The 16,109-nt window shown below is 35.6% G+C and overlaps 2 protein-coding genes across 2 annotated transcripts; one reads left to right on the top strand and one right to left on the bottom strand.

Moving 5' to 3' along the window:
* Positions 1 to 1,500: 1,500 nt before the first annotated feature.
* Positions 1,501 to 12,228, bottom strand: LOC111471086 (zinc finger protein-like 1 homolog). Its single transcript, XM_023116780.1, has 9 exons — positions 11,967 to 12,228; positions 11,496 to 11,576; positions 4,165 to 4,282; positions 3,960 to 4,054; positions 3,410 to 3,481; positions 2,928 to 3,215; positions 2,725 to 2,833; positions 1,997 to 2,183; positions 1,501 to 1,918 (listed from the first exon to the last, which is right to left on the bottom strand). Exons 1-9 carry the CDS (start codon positions 11,988 to 11,990, stop codon positions 1,816 to 1,818), a joined length of 1,077 nt encoding a protein of 358 aa, XP_022972548.1. The 5' UTR covers positions 11,991 to 12,228; the 3' UTR covers positions 1,501 to 1,815.
* A 1,817-nt stretch (positions 12,229 to 14,045) lies between these two features.
* LOC111471090 (zinc finger protein AZF3-like) lies at positions 14,046 to 14,926 on the top strand. Its single transcript, XM_023116782.1, has one exon. The coding sequence runs from the start codon at positions 14,152 to 14,154 to the stop codon at positions 14,857 to 14,859; it is 708 nt and encodes a 235-aa protein (XP_022972550.1). The 5' UTR covers positions 14,046 to 14,151; the 3' UTR covers positions 14,860 to 14,926.
* Positions 14,927 to 16,109: the final 1,183 nt, after the last annotated feature.

Here is a 16,109-nt window from a genome sequence, read left to right as displayed (position 1 = left end):
TCCTTGATGATGTAATGCATTATATTATGTGAATAATATGAAGTTTGACTCTTAGGCACAAAATAAGAACTAAAGTATTAAGGGAAAATATCTCATATTATGAAATCATTCGAAGATATTGTTAGAACTCAAAATTTATAGTATATGAATCTCATCTCTTATAACGGTTCTTTGTTTTCGGAGGCGAAAATTGACACGAGGATTGTTATCAATAATTCATTGGCTTTATAAATAGCATAGTTCAAATAGTTAGATATTAGTAGCGTTCGTTAAAAGTTGTAAGCTTCACAAGACTGTCAATAAAAAAATGTTCTCAAATCACCCGTCCTTCGAGAATACCTTCAACATGTACTAGGGTGTATGTGTGACTCGTTCAGACTATGACCGGGGCAAAAGAAGGTACAAAAAATTTTCTATATCAATCATAAATGCCAATGAATGAATGAATGGAAGAACTCCGTTCACCCCCTAAAAATAGGCCCCCTTAGATTAAGTTGATCATGAGAACCATGTTTTTAAAAATATGGTATTATTGTTTACTTAGGGATTTAAGAATATTATATTTGTTGTTGTTTAGTAAGTGAAACATGGTAGTTCTTATTAGGTTGTTCTTATTAGGTTGTTTTTATAGTTAGATCACACATGCACGTGCACTCAATGACGGTGCTTTTTATAGATATGTAACAACACAAACTCCCGATTAAGAAATATTGTCCTCTTTAAATTTTTCCTTTCGGACTTCCCCTCAAGGTTTTTAAAAAGTGTCGGTGAGGGAGAGGTTTCCACACCCTTATAAGAATGTTTCGTTTTCGGACTTCCCCTCAAGGTTTTTAAAAAGTGTCGGTGAGAGAAAGGTTTCCACACCCTTATAAGAATGCTTCGTTTTCGGACTTCCCCCTCAAGGTTTTTAAAAAGTGTCTGGGAGAGGTTTCCACACCTTTTTAAGAATGCTTCGTTTTCAGACTTCCCCTCAAGATTTTTAAAAAGTGTCTGTTAGGGAGAGGTTTCCACACCCTTATAAGAATGCTTCGTTTTCGAACTTCCCCTCAAGGTTTTTAAAAAGTGTCTGTTAGGGAGAGGTTTCCACACCCTTATACGAATGTTTCGTTCTCCTCTCCAATTGATGTAGAATCTCACATCAATTGGAGAGGGTTCCGAGTGCCAGCAAGAACGCTGGCCCCAAAGGGGATGAATTGTGAGATTCCAGATTGATTGGAGAACGGAACGAGTGCGAGCGAGGATGTTGGGCCCCAAAGGGGGTGGGTTGTGAGATCCCACATCAGTTAGAGAAAAACGAAACATTCTTTATAAGGGGTGGAAACCTCTCCTTATCAGACGTATTTTAAAACTTTGAGGGAAAACCCAAAAAGGATAATATCTACTGGCGGTGGGCTTGGGCTTGGACTTGGAATGTTACACTTAAATACATAAAATCAACGAGTTCAAAACCCGATTCAAACGATGAATAAACCCCCTAAAATCTAGAATTACTACATCTCCAATAAGTATTATTATGTAAGATTATTGAGTGAATGGGTAATTACAAAATAAATTAGTTCCAATGAAAGATCTTTTCTTTAACCTAATTCTCTGATCAACAATCCATACAAGTGAGAAGGAACACACACAAGAACAGAGTTTGTAAGATGACAACAAAAACTTCACCTCAAATGGGGCAGAGAAGCCTCAAGTAAGAGATACTTACAATGCTTGTATGATGAAATTGGCAAAAGGTCCGATGATTTCAAGGAGCCAAACAAATTCTACCAGCAGAAGCAGCAGCAGCTAAGCACTGCTTCAAATATTATTGTTTTTTCATTGTGCTGCTTGCACTTGCTGCTCCTCATCCACAAATTCTTCTCCGATATCTCTTTGTACAAGTCTGTAGTACAAAATGCCCATCGTTGCCAGACATGCCCTGCACACATGATTATGATTTCAAGACAAACCATAAAGCATATAAAAGAGAGAGAGAGAACAGATCCATGGGTATTACATGATTGCTATGATAAGAAGAATTTTTCTCGGATCCATTCTAGAGGGTCTTTGGTGCCGAACACGACCTTCACCAACATCATTGGCGCTCAATGCATCTTTACGAGGAGGTGCAGTCAGGGGTAGAGTTGGCAATGCAGTTGACCAGAAAGGAAGTAGTGCTCTAAGAAACTTGTGCTTAAAAGGACCTGCAGGTAACAAAGAAATGGAGTGATGACAATAAATTCCACAATACCATGGCTGAAGTAAAGAGCTCAGTGCTCTATTTGTGAAAATCACAAACAAAAAGGTTCAAGTCTCTCTAAGATATCTGTTGCGTTAGTAAATGGGGACGTTACTGTCCCGTCGGGTAACACACTTGGCTTGATGGACTTCCAAGATGAACTAACGTGATATCACAATTTAAAGGAATACAATATATATGATTTAAAAGCTTCACTCTTATATGAAAAAAACTGAAGGGGTTCTTCAATATTTGCTTATGAAATATCAGGGAATGCTAGAAGATTGAATTTGTTTAAGGTTTAGCGATTGCGAATAACCAATTGTTTTTGTGGATGTCGAAAAGGGAACATGTTGCTACAGGAATGGTATCCACCCTCCACCACCCCCTAGCCAGACAATAGTTTGATGACTATTTGAACAAAGAAACAGGTTTACGAGATCTAGAGGGAAACAAACGGCCACTTAGGAGACGACATGTTATATATCAAAAAACATGTAACGTACCTCTTCGAACATACTTCTTATGGTTACCATCTTCGTCATCAGCATAGTATGAAATTTCAGAATTTTGCCTATCATAATTGAGTGCACCTTTTCTTGTGGTAGCAACAGGCTGGATTGCAATTGAGAATTGAAAACAAAAGATATGAGAACGAACTGAAAGTAAGAAAATGAATCACATGTTGACTAAGACAAGATGTTCTTACGCCTGAAGGACTTGAGCTTTTCACAAAATTCCCTTCTGAACCAGGCACTTCAATCTCTACAATATCTGCAACGCCATTTTTGGAAGATCCTGTTCCAGTTGGGGCGGAGAACCCTTCACCCGTATTCGTCTCGATGTTTGCTATTGAATTTAATGAACTCTTATTGTTCTGTGCGTTGCCTGAAGAGGAAACCAAGGGATCTGAGGCAAATGCTGGGGGAGGACCATGGGGTTCTGTTGTTGATAATCCTACTGGATGATTTCCAAACAAATTCTTTTCCAGACCAGTCTGATGAACAAAAAGAAACAAAATCAATAAGATCATATTATGCTACAATCGCGACATAGCTCCCTTCCTTTAGTAGACACATCTTGTAACATATCGTAGGCACTAGAAGCGCAAGAACAAAAGTAGAAACATAGTCATATGAGAATTGAGATGATCATCGGTTCGAAAACTGTAACGTCAAACGTGAACATAACCTGCAAGATGGCTTCTTTTAGTTTTCCGTGTAGGCGGGATCCTGAATCTTTAAAGTTCTTTGGAGGCCATATCTGCACCAAGAGTTTACATACACCACAAAACAATCAGATATCTGAGATAATAGCATAGTTTCCATTATTGAGAGTACGCTCGAATGACCCTAGAATGTATATAACCTAGTCCTATTTCGGTGTGACCCGTTATGGAATGAACTTATAATCATGAAATCGATTCGATCGTCATATTATTGATTATAAGCTCATAACCCTAGTCCATTCCTATTTTTGGTGGAACAGATCTACTGATTCTTTGATTCCAGTTAGTAAGAAGAATCTTGAACTAAGAAAAATAGATTCTAGAAACTAAACTAAAAAGGGTATCCGGAGCAATTTCAACCATCGGTATATTCACACCAATCAAAGGAACTCAATAAAATTGATCGTGCAGAAGAAACAACACAACAATATCATCGAGTCTTCAAAGGCACATGCGAGGATCGTTTATGAATTTGACTTTCAATAATAAATAGCATGTGAATATACACCATACCGAAATGGAACATGCGGGACAGTCATATCCAGCAGGGGCAGTGGATGGAGGAAAGCTCTTGATATGTGAGACCAAGCAATCCGTATGAATAACATCTAACATGAGAACAATGAATTACATAACAAATTCAACATTTGAATTGAAATACACTCTATTCTTAGCATCTGCATGGAAAGAAGTTAAATAAATATGAGAAGTCACATACGCAAGCATCCCAATCGAGTCGTTTGAGGACCAACTCCTTCGAGCGTAGCCTGACACAGGCAACAATTTGGAGGCCAATCGTAATCTCCATTCAATACCCACTCTGAATAGGTACGAACCTTAAAAGAAAAAAGTGCAACGTTAGCATAGAATGAATCTAAAAGGAAAACATAACCAAGAGAATGTGCGAAAAATTACAGTTACTAAAATAGTATCTAAACCAAAAATATAACAATAACACATTTAAATAAAGTTATACTTAAGATTTATAGCCATAAATGTTGAAAGAATATCGAAGAAAATGTGTGAAAACAACAAAACGCTATTTTTGTTTTCAGATTTTGTTCTGGAAACTATCTTAAAAAATTATTCTGCCAAATAAGTTTTCTATATCAAAAAAAACTATTTTTTTTATAAACTCCAAACAAGCCCTGATATTCCACTAATTTCAAGATATAGGATACAATAGAGCAACAAAATCAAACTATCAATTGAACACTACCGATAAACTAATTCCACAGAAAATGAAGAGAGGTGGAAGCATGTTTTTTTTTAGCAAGAAACAATTTCTGATGGATATAATGAAAAGGAATAAATGTTCAAGGAATACAAAAAGCAAAAATGAGTGAAAAAAATACAAACAGCAAATATCCAATAAAATAAATACGCGCACAGCTAATAGATATTGTCTTTTTGGACTTTCTCTTCCAAGCTTCCCCTCTAGATTTAAAACACGTCCACTAAAGAGAGGTTTCCACACCCTTATAAAGAATGTTTTGATCCCCTCTCCAATCGATGTGGGGATCTCACAATCCACCCCCTTGAGGGCCCAACATCCTCACTAGCACACCGCCTGGTGTCTAGCTCTAGTACGTAATAGCCCAAGCCCATGGTTAGCAGATATTGTCCTCTTTGAGCTTCTCCTCAAGATTTTAAAATGCATCTACTAGGGGAGAGGTTTCCACACCCTTATAAGAAATGTTTCGTTCCCCTCTCTAACCGATGTCAGATCTCATAATCCACCCCATTGAGGGACCAGCATCCTCGCTGGCACATCGCCCAATGTCTAGCTTTGTTACCAACTGTAATGACCCTTAATTTTCTACTGACCTAGAGTCGATACCATATGCATGACATAACTTTTTATGCAGAAAACATTCATTCAAGCAACTTCATAAACTGATGTCATGAACTTGTACGTTTAAGAAAGGGACTTTAAGGCAATACCAAAAGAAATATTAAAATAAACCAAGGTAAATATTAAAAATAACAATGCACTATACTAACCTAAGATCTACGAAATTAAATTCAATTACCTTTTGCAAGTTCCATGGTCTTTAATTGCAATGCCGCCATCAACCATACGAAGGTGCCTTACCTTTATTTGAAATATAAAAGTAGCACATGACTTAAGAATTGTAAGAAATACTCAGTAAGTCACCCCATTATTGGGGTCAAGGAATGCAAACACATGCAACCATGATTAGGGACCTATCATTTAAAACCATCATAGAGGTGACCTTCAGTCCAAACAAATGGGATGTGTAGTACTTCCCTACACACGGCTCACACGTGCGAGTGTAAGCCAACCAGGCGGCTCGCACACCCCTTGGCCCATCATAGTAAAGCTAGTTGGTCGTAGTTGGACGTCCAGAGCAAACCCTCGAATATCATGCAAAGCATGATTATCATCACCATCATTATAGTGTACCGTCCATACTCATCATCATAAAAGGGGAAGCAACCCGATGTAAATGAACACACAATATGCATGAGATCCCTATAGTTTTCATCTTAAATCATTCATGTGATACAACCCCACACATCCTTCACATGTTACTCTAGGTAACATGCGTGCATAAGTCTTCATACATTCATCATTTATAACATCATTTAGGGGTTGTGTATCATAAAACTTTTTATCATAATACAACATGGCATCTCATACATGCACATCATCATAATATGGGATATCATCATATTATGTCTAATCATCATCATACATCTCATGTCATCATGTAATAATGCATCATCATCCTAGCGTATTATAACATCATAGTACATCGTATCATCACAACATCATCATAATGTTATATAAACTCACATCATAGCACCATCGAAACACATCACAATATCATATCGAATCACATTATCATAATATCATATAAACATACATGACACGTGAAAGGGCCACTAAGCACATGTCATCATACATAAGACAAATGTTCCAACCGAGTTAATAGTAAGACCACTTACTTGGTTGGCCTAGGCTGAAACTACTACGACTCTTGATACTAGCTAATGCTACTCTCTAAAATTTAATTTTGCCTAAGGGGTCCAACAATCATAAATTAGAATTCTACTCTGGGAATTGATTCACCTAATTTTGCATAAAATAATTTAATTTTACTCCTAACAATTTAATCTAGCTAAGCCTAATTGTGCACAAATAATTTAAACTTGATTCCAAAAATTTAAACTAGCTAAAAGGTAGTCATACTAACCTTAAACGTTTCGGAAGAGTTGAAACTAGTAAGAAAGGGTCCGAACACTAGTTAAAAGTAGTCATACTAACCTTAAACGCTTCCAAAGAGTTAAAAATAGTAAGAAAGAATCTGAGCGTATCAAACCCAAGCTGGATAAGCCAAAATACGGGCCTGAAGCCGTCAAAAAATATATTCTCCAACTCGCTTCAAATCGTTTTAAATGGGATGATAAAATAAAGTAAGGCACCTCCCTTTTATAGTGGAGGTCAACCCCCCACTTCTCAACTTAAGTGATGTGGGACAATTTTCCTTTTTTTTTTTTTCCTTCTAATTTTTAGGTTATTACAACTTACACATCTAAAAAAAACTTTCGTCCTCAAAATTATCTTAATCTTGGAATTACTTCTTAGGATATTTCTCCCTCATCTCTTCCTTTTGTTTTCACATAGTTTCTTCCGATGGATGATTTTGTAAAGACCATTTTCCTAGTACAAAACACCTCCACTTCTCGGGCTAAAATTCTTATTGGTCTTTTCTCATAACTTGGGTCATCGTCTACCTATAAGAACTCGTAATCTACGACATGAGTTAGGTTATCCAAATTAATGACGAGGCAAACAATCTCATATTCTTTTCGTAGATATGAGGTAGGATGCTTACTTTTTAAGTTGTCTTATCTAGAGAATAAAGTTGTAAGTTCCCTCACTCTGACAATGTAGAAGGTTTGTTCAAATGTTTCGAGTTAGACTCAATCAATTTATGCGACCACAACTCGCACTAAAAAGGAGTATGTGAGAAGAGCTTTCTGAAGTTAAGGAATTTTCTGGTCTCAACCGTAGTATAAAGATGTGTTGGATGACATATGAAGGTCAATAAAGTTTAATGATGTTATGAAGAGATAACTAATCAGAGTAATAATGCAACTCAAAAAGTAAAAATCCTACCTCATATCTATGAAAAGAACATGAGAAAAGAACATGAGATTGTTTGTCTCGTCCTTAATTTGGATGACCTAACTCACATTAAGACACTTTCGAGGATAAAAGTTCCTTTTAGATGGGTACAATGTAATAACCCAAAAATTAGAAGGAAAAAAAAAAAGATAAATTGTCTCACATCGCTTAAGTTGAGAAGTGGAGAGTTGACCTCCACTATAAAATGGAGGTCCCTTACTTCATTTTATCATCCCACTTTAACCGTTCAAAATAGAATATATTTTCTAACGGCTTCAGGCAAGCATCTTGGCAAATGAGGCTTGGACCTGATAAGATTGGACCCTTTTCCTATTAGTTTCAACTCTTCGGAAGCGTTTAAGGTTAGTATGATTAACTTTTAAGAGTAAGCTTAAATTCTTTTATGCAAATTAGGTGAGCCAATTCCCATATTAGAATTCTAATTTATGATTCTTGAACTCCTTCGACAGAATTAACTTAAATTCTTCTATGCAAAATTAGGTGAGCCAATTCCCATATTAGAATTCTAATTTATGATTGTTGAACTCCTTCGACATAATTAAATTTCAAAGAGCAGTGTTAAGCTAGCATCAAGAGTTGTAGTAGCTTTGACCTAGGCCAACCAAGTAAGTAGCATTACTATCAGCTCGGTCAGAAGATTTGTCTTATATATGACGACACGTGCCTGTGACCCTTGTACATGTCATGTATGTTTATATAATATTATAGGATGCGTCATGATGATGTTATGATGTTATGATGTTTTGATGATGTTATGATGTTATGATGATGTTATGATGTTTTGATGATGTTATGATGTTATGATGATGTTATGATATACTATGATGCTATGATACGCTAGAATGATGATGCATTATGACATGACATAATATGATGATATCCCATATTACGATGATGTGCATATATGAGAGGTCATGTTCATTATAATCAAGAGTTTCCTAAATGATGATGTGCATATATGAGATGTCATGTTCATTATAATGAAAAGTTTTCTAAATGATGTTTTAGAGTAACATGTAAAGAATGTGTGGGGTTGTATCACATGAATGATTTAAAATGAAAACTATAAAGAATTCATACATATTGTATTTCATTTACATTGGGTTACTTCTCCTTTTATGATGATGTGTACGGACGCATACACTATGATGAGATCATTATCATCATCATGCTTTACATGATATTCGAAGGTTTGTTGTACCTCCGAACATCCGGCTATAGCCAACTAGCCTGACTATGATGGGTTCAAGGGATGTGCGAGCCGCCTGGTGGGCTCATTCTCGCTCATGCTCGCACGTGTAAGCCTGACTATTGTATTTCATTCACATTGGGTTACTTCTCAATTTGTACGAACGCATACACTATGATGAGATCATTATCATCATCATGATTTACATGATATTCGAAGGTTTGTTGTACCTCCGAACGTCCGGCTATAGCCAACTAGCCTGACTATGATAGGTTCAAGGGGTGTGCGAGCCGCCTGGTGGGCTCATGCTCGCACGTGTGAGCCGTGTGTAGGGAAGTAGTACACATCCAATTTGTCCGAACTAGAGGTCACCTCTATGATGGTTTTAAATTATAAGTCTCTAATCATAGTTGCATGTGTGCACTCCCTGACCCCAATAGTGGGGTCACGAGTATTTCTTGAAATACTCAACCATGACCCCAATAGTGGAGTCACTTACTAAGTATTTCTTAAAATACTCAAGTCATGTGCAATAGTGGGGTCACTTCCTGAGTATTTCTTGAAATACTCAACCATGACCCCAATAGTGGAGTCACTTACTAAGTATTTCTTAAAATACTCAAGTCATGTGCTACTTTTATATTTCAAGTAAAGATGAGGCACCCCGTATGGTTGACACTTTTATATTTCAAGTAAAGATGAGGCACCCCGTACGGTTGACATCGCAATTAAAGACCATGGAACTTACCTAGGATAGTTGCATTTAATTTCGTAGATCTTAGTTAGTATAGGGCATTGTTATTTTTAATATTTACTTTTTTTTTCTTTTTTTTTTTTTATATTTCTTTATTGTAAAGAGTCCATGACATCGTTTTATGAAGTCATTTTAAATAAATATTTTCCACATAAAGAAGTTACGTTATGCATATGGTAGCGCCACTAGGTAGTAGAAAAATAGAGTTGTTACATAAACATTTAAAGAACCAATAAATTTTCTAATATTTTTTACCAAAAGACTTAGAGAGCTTTCAAAAGAAGGATGAAACTACGAATAAGGCATTGCTGAGAATCAGTAGTTACCTCATATCTTCCGAAAATAAAAACAATAATTAATAATCAACCAACAAAAAAAGTTTAAAACCAACCATAAGGCAACCTATTCAACAAAATCAAAAAGATTGATTCCATCAAATTCTTAACTTCCAGATTCAAATCTGCACAACTGCTCGAAAAAACTCTTCAGCTTTGCAATAACAACAATCTTGTAAAAAGAAGCTTTTGCAGAACCATCACTAGCAAAGAACTAAAAAATTTCTTCATGTAAGTTAATCCAATTACCTCAGAAAAGATAAAACAAAACCTTTCAAAGTAAATCATAACATGACTTCCTTCTTAAGCCATACGAGAACTTTCACGTAACTCAAGACCACATGCTTCTATCAACAGAGCAAATTTGTTTGGATTGGCTGAAGAAATAAGAAGAGTTTTATTATCACAATCTTGAACTGTTAAGTCAAAAGCTTCAGAAAAAGAATCCTCAAGAATGTCAGCCTCCATACTGCACTGGTTGATGACTGATTTCACACAACTCAAACTTACCTCAAAATCAACCTCAGAGATGCCATCACAAGGTGTAAAGTCCTTTATCAAGTAAACAACTCCTCTGATTAAACCTACATCTGGATCCAAAGGGGTGAAGACAAAATGGTTGTCTTAGGGTAAGATAGGCGAAGAGGAGGGTGGAAAGGCAACATTTGGATGCTAAAAGCTCTGTACATCTTTCTTCAATTGAATCTGAATTCAAAGAGTTTTCCCATTCTTTAAAATGCCGGCTGGAATTACTAAAAGGATGACACTGTCTAGAGACTTTTAATATGATGGGGGAGATTTCACGGCTGGAACTCATCTTGTGAAATGGAAATACTTTTCTCAATGGAAAATTCCTTTCTCAATTCAAAGAGTTTTCCCATTCAAAGAGTTTTCTCAATGCTTCTTGGTAGTCTCACAGATTAGCAAATTCTTTTGTAATTAGGGCAGCTTCTCAGGGAGTGGGAACTCTCTCCCCCAGGCCTTAGGCAGTCTTTCGTTTCTCTCTTTCTTTCAATACATTTTACAGGTTTCTTATTAAATTTATAAAAAAAAAAATTTAAAGGGTAATATGTTCCAACAAAGATAAGAAAAAAGAGCAACATACCAAATGGTCCCCTGCCTTTTATCTTGGAAGGGTAAGTAAAACCCCAAAAATCCCAAGAAAAAAAAAGAATTCAAATTGAATCACATAAAAAGAATATCCATATTCTTAGAAGCACACTCAAATAAGACACGGCACGAAGGCCTAACACCAAAGAAGACATCTTTTGATGAGGGCTGAAATTCTATGCTTAAGAGACATTAACATGATTTACACCTAATCCATCACTCTCTATACGCACACATATCAGGTGAACCCTTTCGTAAATAATCCCTTTCTGCACTGTACACAAAAGGTGGAAAGTATAATGGACTATCATGGTAGCTAAGCATCCAAATTATCTATCAGCTCATCATATTGTAAACCGCAAGAAACTAGAGAGAAAAAGAGTGCTATACTGGGGAATGGCAATGCAGCTAGAAATAAACTACAAAAAACACATGCGATAAGAAACTGAAATACAAAATGAATTTTTCAAATACACAAGCTTACCACGCATATTTGGTGTTCTTGGAAACAAATGCATTCTCCACATACGGGAACCTTATGAACAAAACAATACAACTTCGTGGCCTGACGCACCAAAAACACAAAACAAACGGTATTCGTAAGTTCATTGATTTTAACAAAGCCAGAAACAACAAGGTTGTAACCATAACAAATTAAAGCAACAATAAGAAAACTTAATTCAATTAAACAGTAAATCAATCAGCCTTAGACATTTCCTCGATCCGAATAACGGTACTTCCAAAATTCGTGAAAATCCAGAGAAATTAACTCTTCAAACAATCAATTAGTCAAGCATTGAGATCGCTTATAATTCCAAACTCTCAAACCCGGATCCGATCCCAAATCCCAACGAAATGAATATCAACCAAGCCTCCACGTTACAATCCGAATCAGAAATTATCCAAAATCCTGTATAGTCAACAGAAGAGGCAGGAGGAGGGAGAGTTGTAGTACCTTGCGGCATTTGCAGACCACCATTGCAGTGACCAGTGCGGAGACGCTCTGATGGATACAATGGCGAAGCTAACAATTCAACGACATGGATTCAGATCTCCAATGCTCTCAAATCTTTGGTAGAAATTACAATGATCAATCGCCTTGAGCTAGCTGTGTGCGAATGTATCTGAAGAACAATCAAACCCCCCACCGCACACGGTAAAATGGCAAGTGTTCGCTTCGCCGATCCGTTCCCAACAGCTCCCTCTCTCTCTCTCCCCCTTTTTTTTTTTTTTCCTTTTAAAATTTTTGCTAAAGTTATAAAATATTTAATTTAAAGATTTTTAAAATATTTTTTTGAAATCATTAATATTTTATTTAAAATAGATATAAAAAAAATAAAATATAAAGGAAAATTTTAAAATTAATTATATATTTTTTTCATTTTCAATTTTAAGGGCAGAAAATCACACCTTAATTGATATCTTTTATCCACATAATATACTAAAATAATATATTAAAAAATAACACTTCAAACTTTAATAATCTACTAAATTACTAAAATATCCTCAAACTAGGTTTACTTTTCACAGCTACTGTAACCCCTCGCCACTACCCTCGTCATCCACCACAAGAGAATACCATCGACAACCTCAACTAAATTCGGTGGTCACTTACAACGATCAAATAAATCGCTGCCACTCATCAAAAGTCATAATGCTTTTAGAGACACCTTGTCTTGATTAATCGAGCTCAATAGATCATATGGTTTGATAATATTTGGTATCCTATATGTTCGTCTCGTATCGTATTTTGACATGTGACATTGAAGAAGAGAGAATATAATAAACGTGTTTAAAAAAAAAGAAAGTGGAGATTTTGACTGGGATGATGACGTGGCAAGTGGTGGACAAGGAGGAGACCACGTGGAGGGAATTTAGTTGAATCAGCCAATGAAAGAGGGCCATGTGGTGAATGTGACAGTTTTTAGTTGTCAGTTATGGAAGCACTGTTCGACCCTAAAAAGAAGGAACACGCGTCAGCATGGCGAAAGAGAAGCGCGTATTGATGACGTGGGCTTAACCGTTGCTGTCACGTAGACGACATAAGGCGACGACTCTAAAATTTCAATTTTTAACTAAATTACAAAAAATACTCGTAATAAACTTTATTTTTAAACTTTTTAATATTATACTTCCTCTTTTATAAATATTTCAAATATTAATAATTTAATTTTAAAAATATAAAAATCAAATTTGAATGATCTATTAGATAAAAAAAATATTATGTATCTATTTTATATTTTTAAAGATAAAATTCAAAATTCAAAAATATATTAATTACATAAAATAAATATGCTAAAACTTCATTTTTATCCTTGAATTTAATTAAATAATATATACAGTATTATTTAAATTTAAAATAAAAAGAATTAAGGAGTTGGGTGGGGAGGTTGGATGATGGGTGTTAGCCAATAGAAAGTGAACAGCTGTCGAATAGATTGGTGCCACGTTGGAGCATTGTGAGTTGGAAACGGCAGTGATTTATGGAAAATGCGATAAAAAAGTACACGTGGCCCATTAAAAAAAATGAATACTATTTTAAACCAATTTATTTTTTATTTTTAAAATTAAAATTTTATTTCCTCATGAATTACATTTTATTAAAAAATATTAATTCAAATGTAAATAGTTTATATATGTTATATTTAATAAACAAATATTTTACCCTAATAATTCAATTTCATTCAAAACTAAAAGAATTACTAATATTTTTATTTTTTTTAATTCCTAAAAATTAAAAAATATATAAATTAAATTTATATATAATAAATGATGACTAATTAAATATAAAATATAAAAAAATCAGAAATAAAACGGAATTAATGCGTGAGGGACACTCCATAATTCTCCCACTCACTAGTAACGTCTAGTTCTTCTAATTTCCATTTTTTAATTAATTATTAAAATAATAATAAATAAATAAAAATAAAAATAAAAACACAGTCAACCCTTTTTAGTTTGACTTTTTCAAGGTCCCATAAAGCCACCATTTAGCCACCGCCAACCACACCCTCAGCTTCCAACTCCCTTCCTTTCAGTTGACCGACTTCACTACTCACTCACCTGTCCACCTCCCTCTTTATAACCCAATTTCCCTTCCTCTTTTCCCTCACTCCCAACTAAAAAAACAAACCTCACCCATGGCCTTGGAAGCTCTCAATTCCCCTACTTCCGCGCTCGTCCACGACCAGCTCCTCAATCATAAGCCCTTCGACCCATTGACCCATCGATCCAAGCGTTCCAAACGACCCCGGTTCGACTCCGACGACGAGTACTTCGCTTTTTGCCTTCTCCTTCTAGCCCGTGGCAGAATCTCAGATTCTGACACTGACAATAAGTCTTCTTTATCTCCGTCCCAGTCTTATGCTTGTAGTATTTGTAATAAATTATTTTCTTCCTATCAAGCTCTTGGTGGTCATAAGGCTAGCCATCGGAAATCTGATGGCGGTGGAGGAGGCGGTGGAGAGAAAGTATCGGCGGCGATTACTGCCACCATGTCTAATTCTTGTAGGACCCACCAGTGTTCCATTTGTTTTAAGTGTTTTCCCACCGGTCAGGCTCTCGGCGGCCATAAGCGACGGCACTACGACGGCGGCAGTGGTAATAAAAGTAATAGCTCTAGCTTCACGCAAACCCATATCCGGGAATTTGACCTTAACGTCCCTGCCGTGCCGGAGGTCTGGTCGAGATTTCCCGCCAGTGACCGGCAGCAAAAAAGTCAAAGTCAAAGTGCAAAACAAGACTTTGCAGAGGAAGAAGTGGAGAGACCTCACCCGTTGAAGAAGCTGAGGATTCCGATTCCGATTCCGATCTCCGACGACCCAAAATCCTCTGTTTTTTGTTCTTAGATTGATTTGATTGTGTACAAAGATAAGAAGAGTTGTTAATTATTTATGGATTAGATTAAATTTGTTTTTTGTTCTTTTTCTTTTAATATTTTGTCAGGAAAAAAATAAATAAATAAAATAAAATCCTTGAGGTTGACGACAATATATAATGCTAAAAAATGGACAATATCGGTTAACAATGGGCCAAGAAGTTGGGCCCCTAATGGATTGTTAAATCTCACCGGTTGTAGAAGGTAACAAAACATTCCTTAACGAGCATAAAAATCTCTCAATAACAGATATCCAAAATGGACAATATCGGTTAACAATGGACCAAGAAGCTGGACCCCTAATGAGCGATTGTTAGATCTAATCGATATCCAAAATGGATAATATCGGTTAACAATGGACCAAGAAGTTGGAACCCTAATGAGCGATTGTTAGATCTCATCGATATCCAAAATAGACAATATCTATTAACAATGGACCAAGAAACTGGACCCCTAATGAGCGGATTGTGAGATCTCACCCGTTATAGAAGATAACAAAACAGGGCATAAAAATCTCTCAACAACATAGATATTTTAAAACCGGGAAAAGGTAAACTTAAAAAAAAGTTAAAAAAAATAAAATTATTTTTAAACTTTCAAAAAATAAGTTTAGGAAACCATTAATATTTTATTTAAAAAATACTCGAAATTTTTTTAAAATTTTTTGTTTAAGTTTAAGAGTAATTTTTAATTTTTAATTAAAAGTTTTCGGGAAACTTGCCATCTAATACAATTACCGAACGAAACGTACACAAGTTATAGCTCGGACACGTCAAGGTGAAACCTACACATGCCAACTAGAAAACAAGCTCAACTCAATGGGTTATTGGCTTGTGTGAACCCACTAGCCCGAAATATACTGATGATCCCTAGGTATAGACGGTTGGAAGTGGTACTCAATGCAAAAATCACATTCGTAAAAGGTTCGATCACCTATTTGCTTAGACTAAGAACCAGCTTAAAATTAAAAGAAGTTCACCTCAGACGCTATCGTATCATATCTTGTTTGGAATTGTGCCCGAACATTTACCACAAAAAAAAATTAAAATTATAGATTTTTGCATATAAAAATTGATTAATTTGCTGAAATTTATTATTTTTTATATAAAAAAAAACAATATTTTTCTCAAAAAAATGTATTTATTATTTTTAGTAAATAAGGCGCAAAACGCTGTGTCGTTTTTCTGGTGCGATGTCAAAATCGATGAAACGACAGAAAGG

This window comes from Cucurbita maxima, unplaced genomic scaffold, assembly GCF_002738345.1.
Source record: "Cucurbita maxima cultivar Rimu unplaced genomic scaffold, Cmax_1.0 Cma_Scf00048, whole genome shotgun sequence".
In the NCBI taxonomy this organism is placed as follows: domain Eukaryota; kingdom Viridiplantae; phylum Streptophyta; class Magnoliopsida; order Cucurbitales; family Cucurbitaceae; genus Cucurbita; species Cucurbita maxima.
The sequence above is the reverse complement of the archived record's forward strand: the minus strand, read 5'-3'. Positions and strand labels throughout refer to the sequence as shown.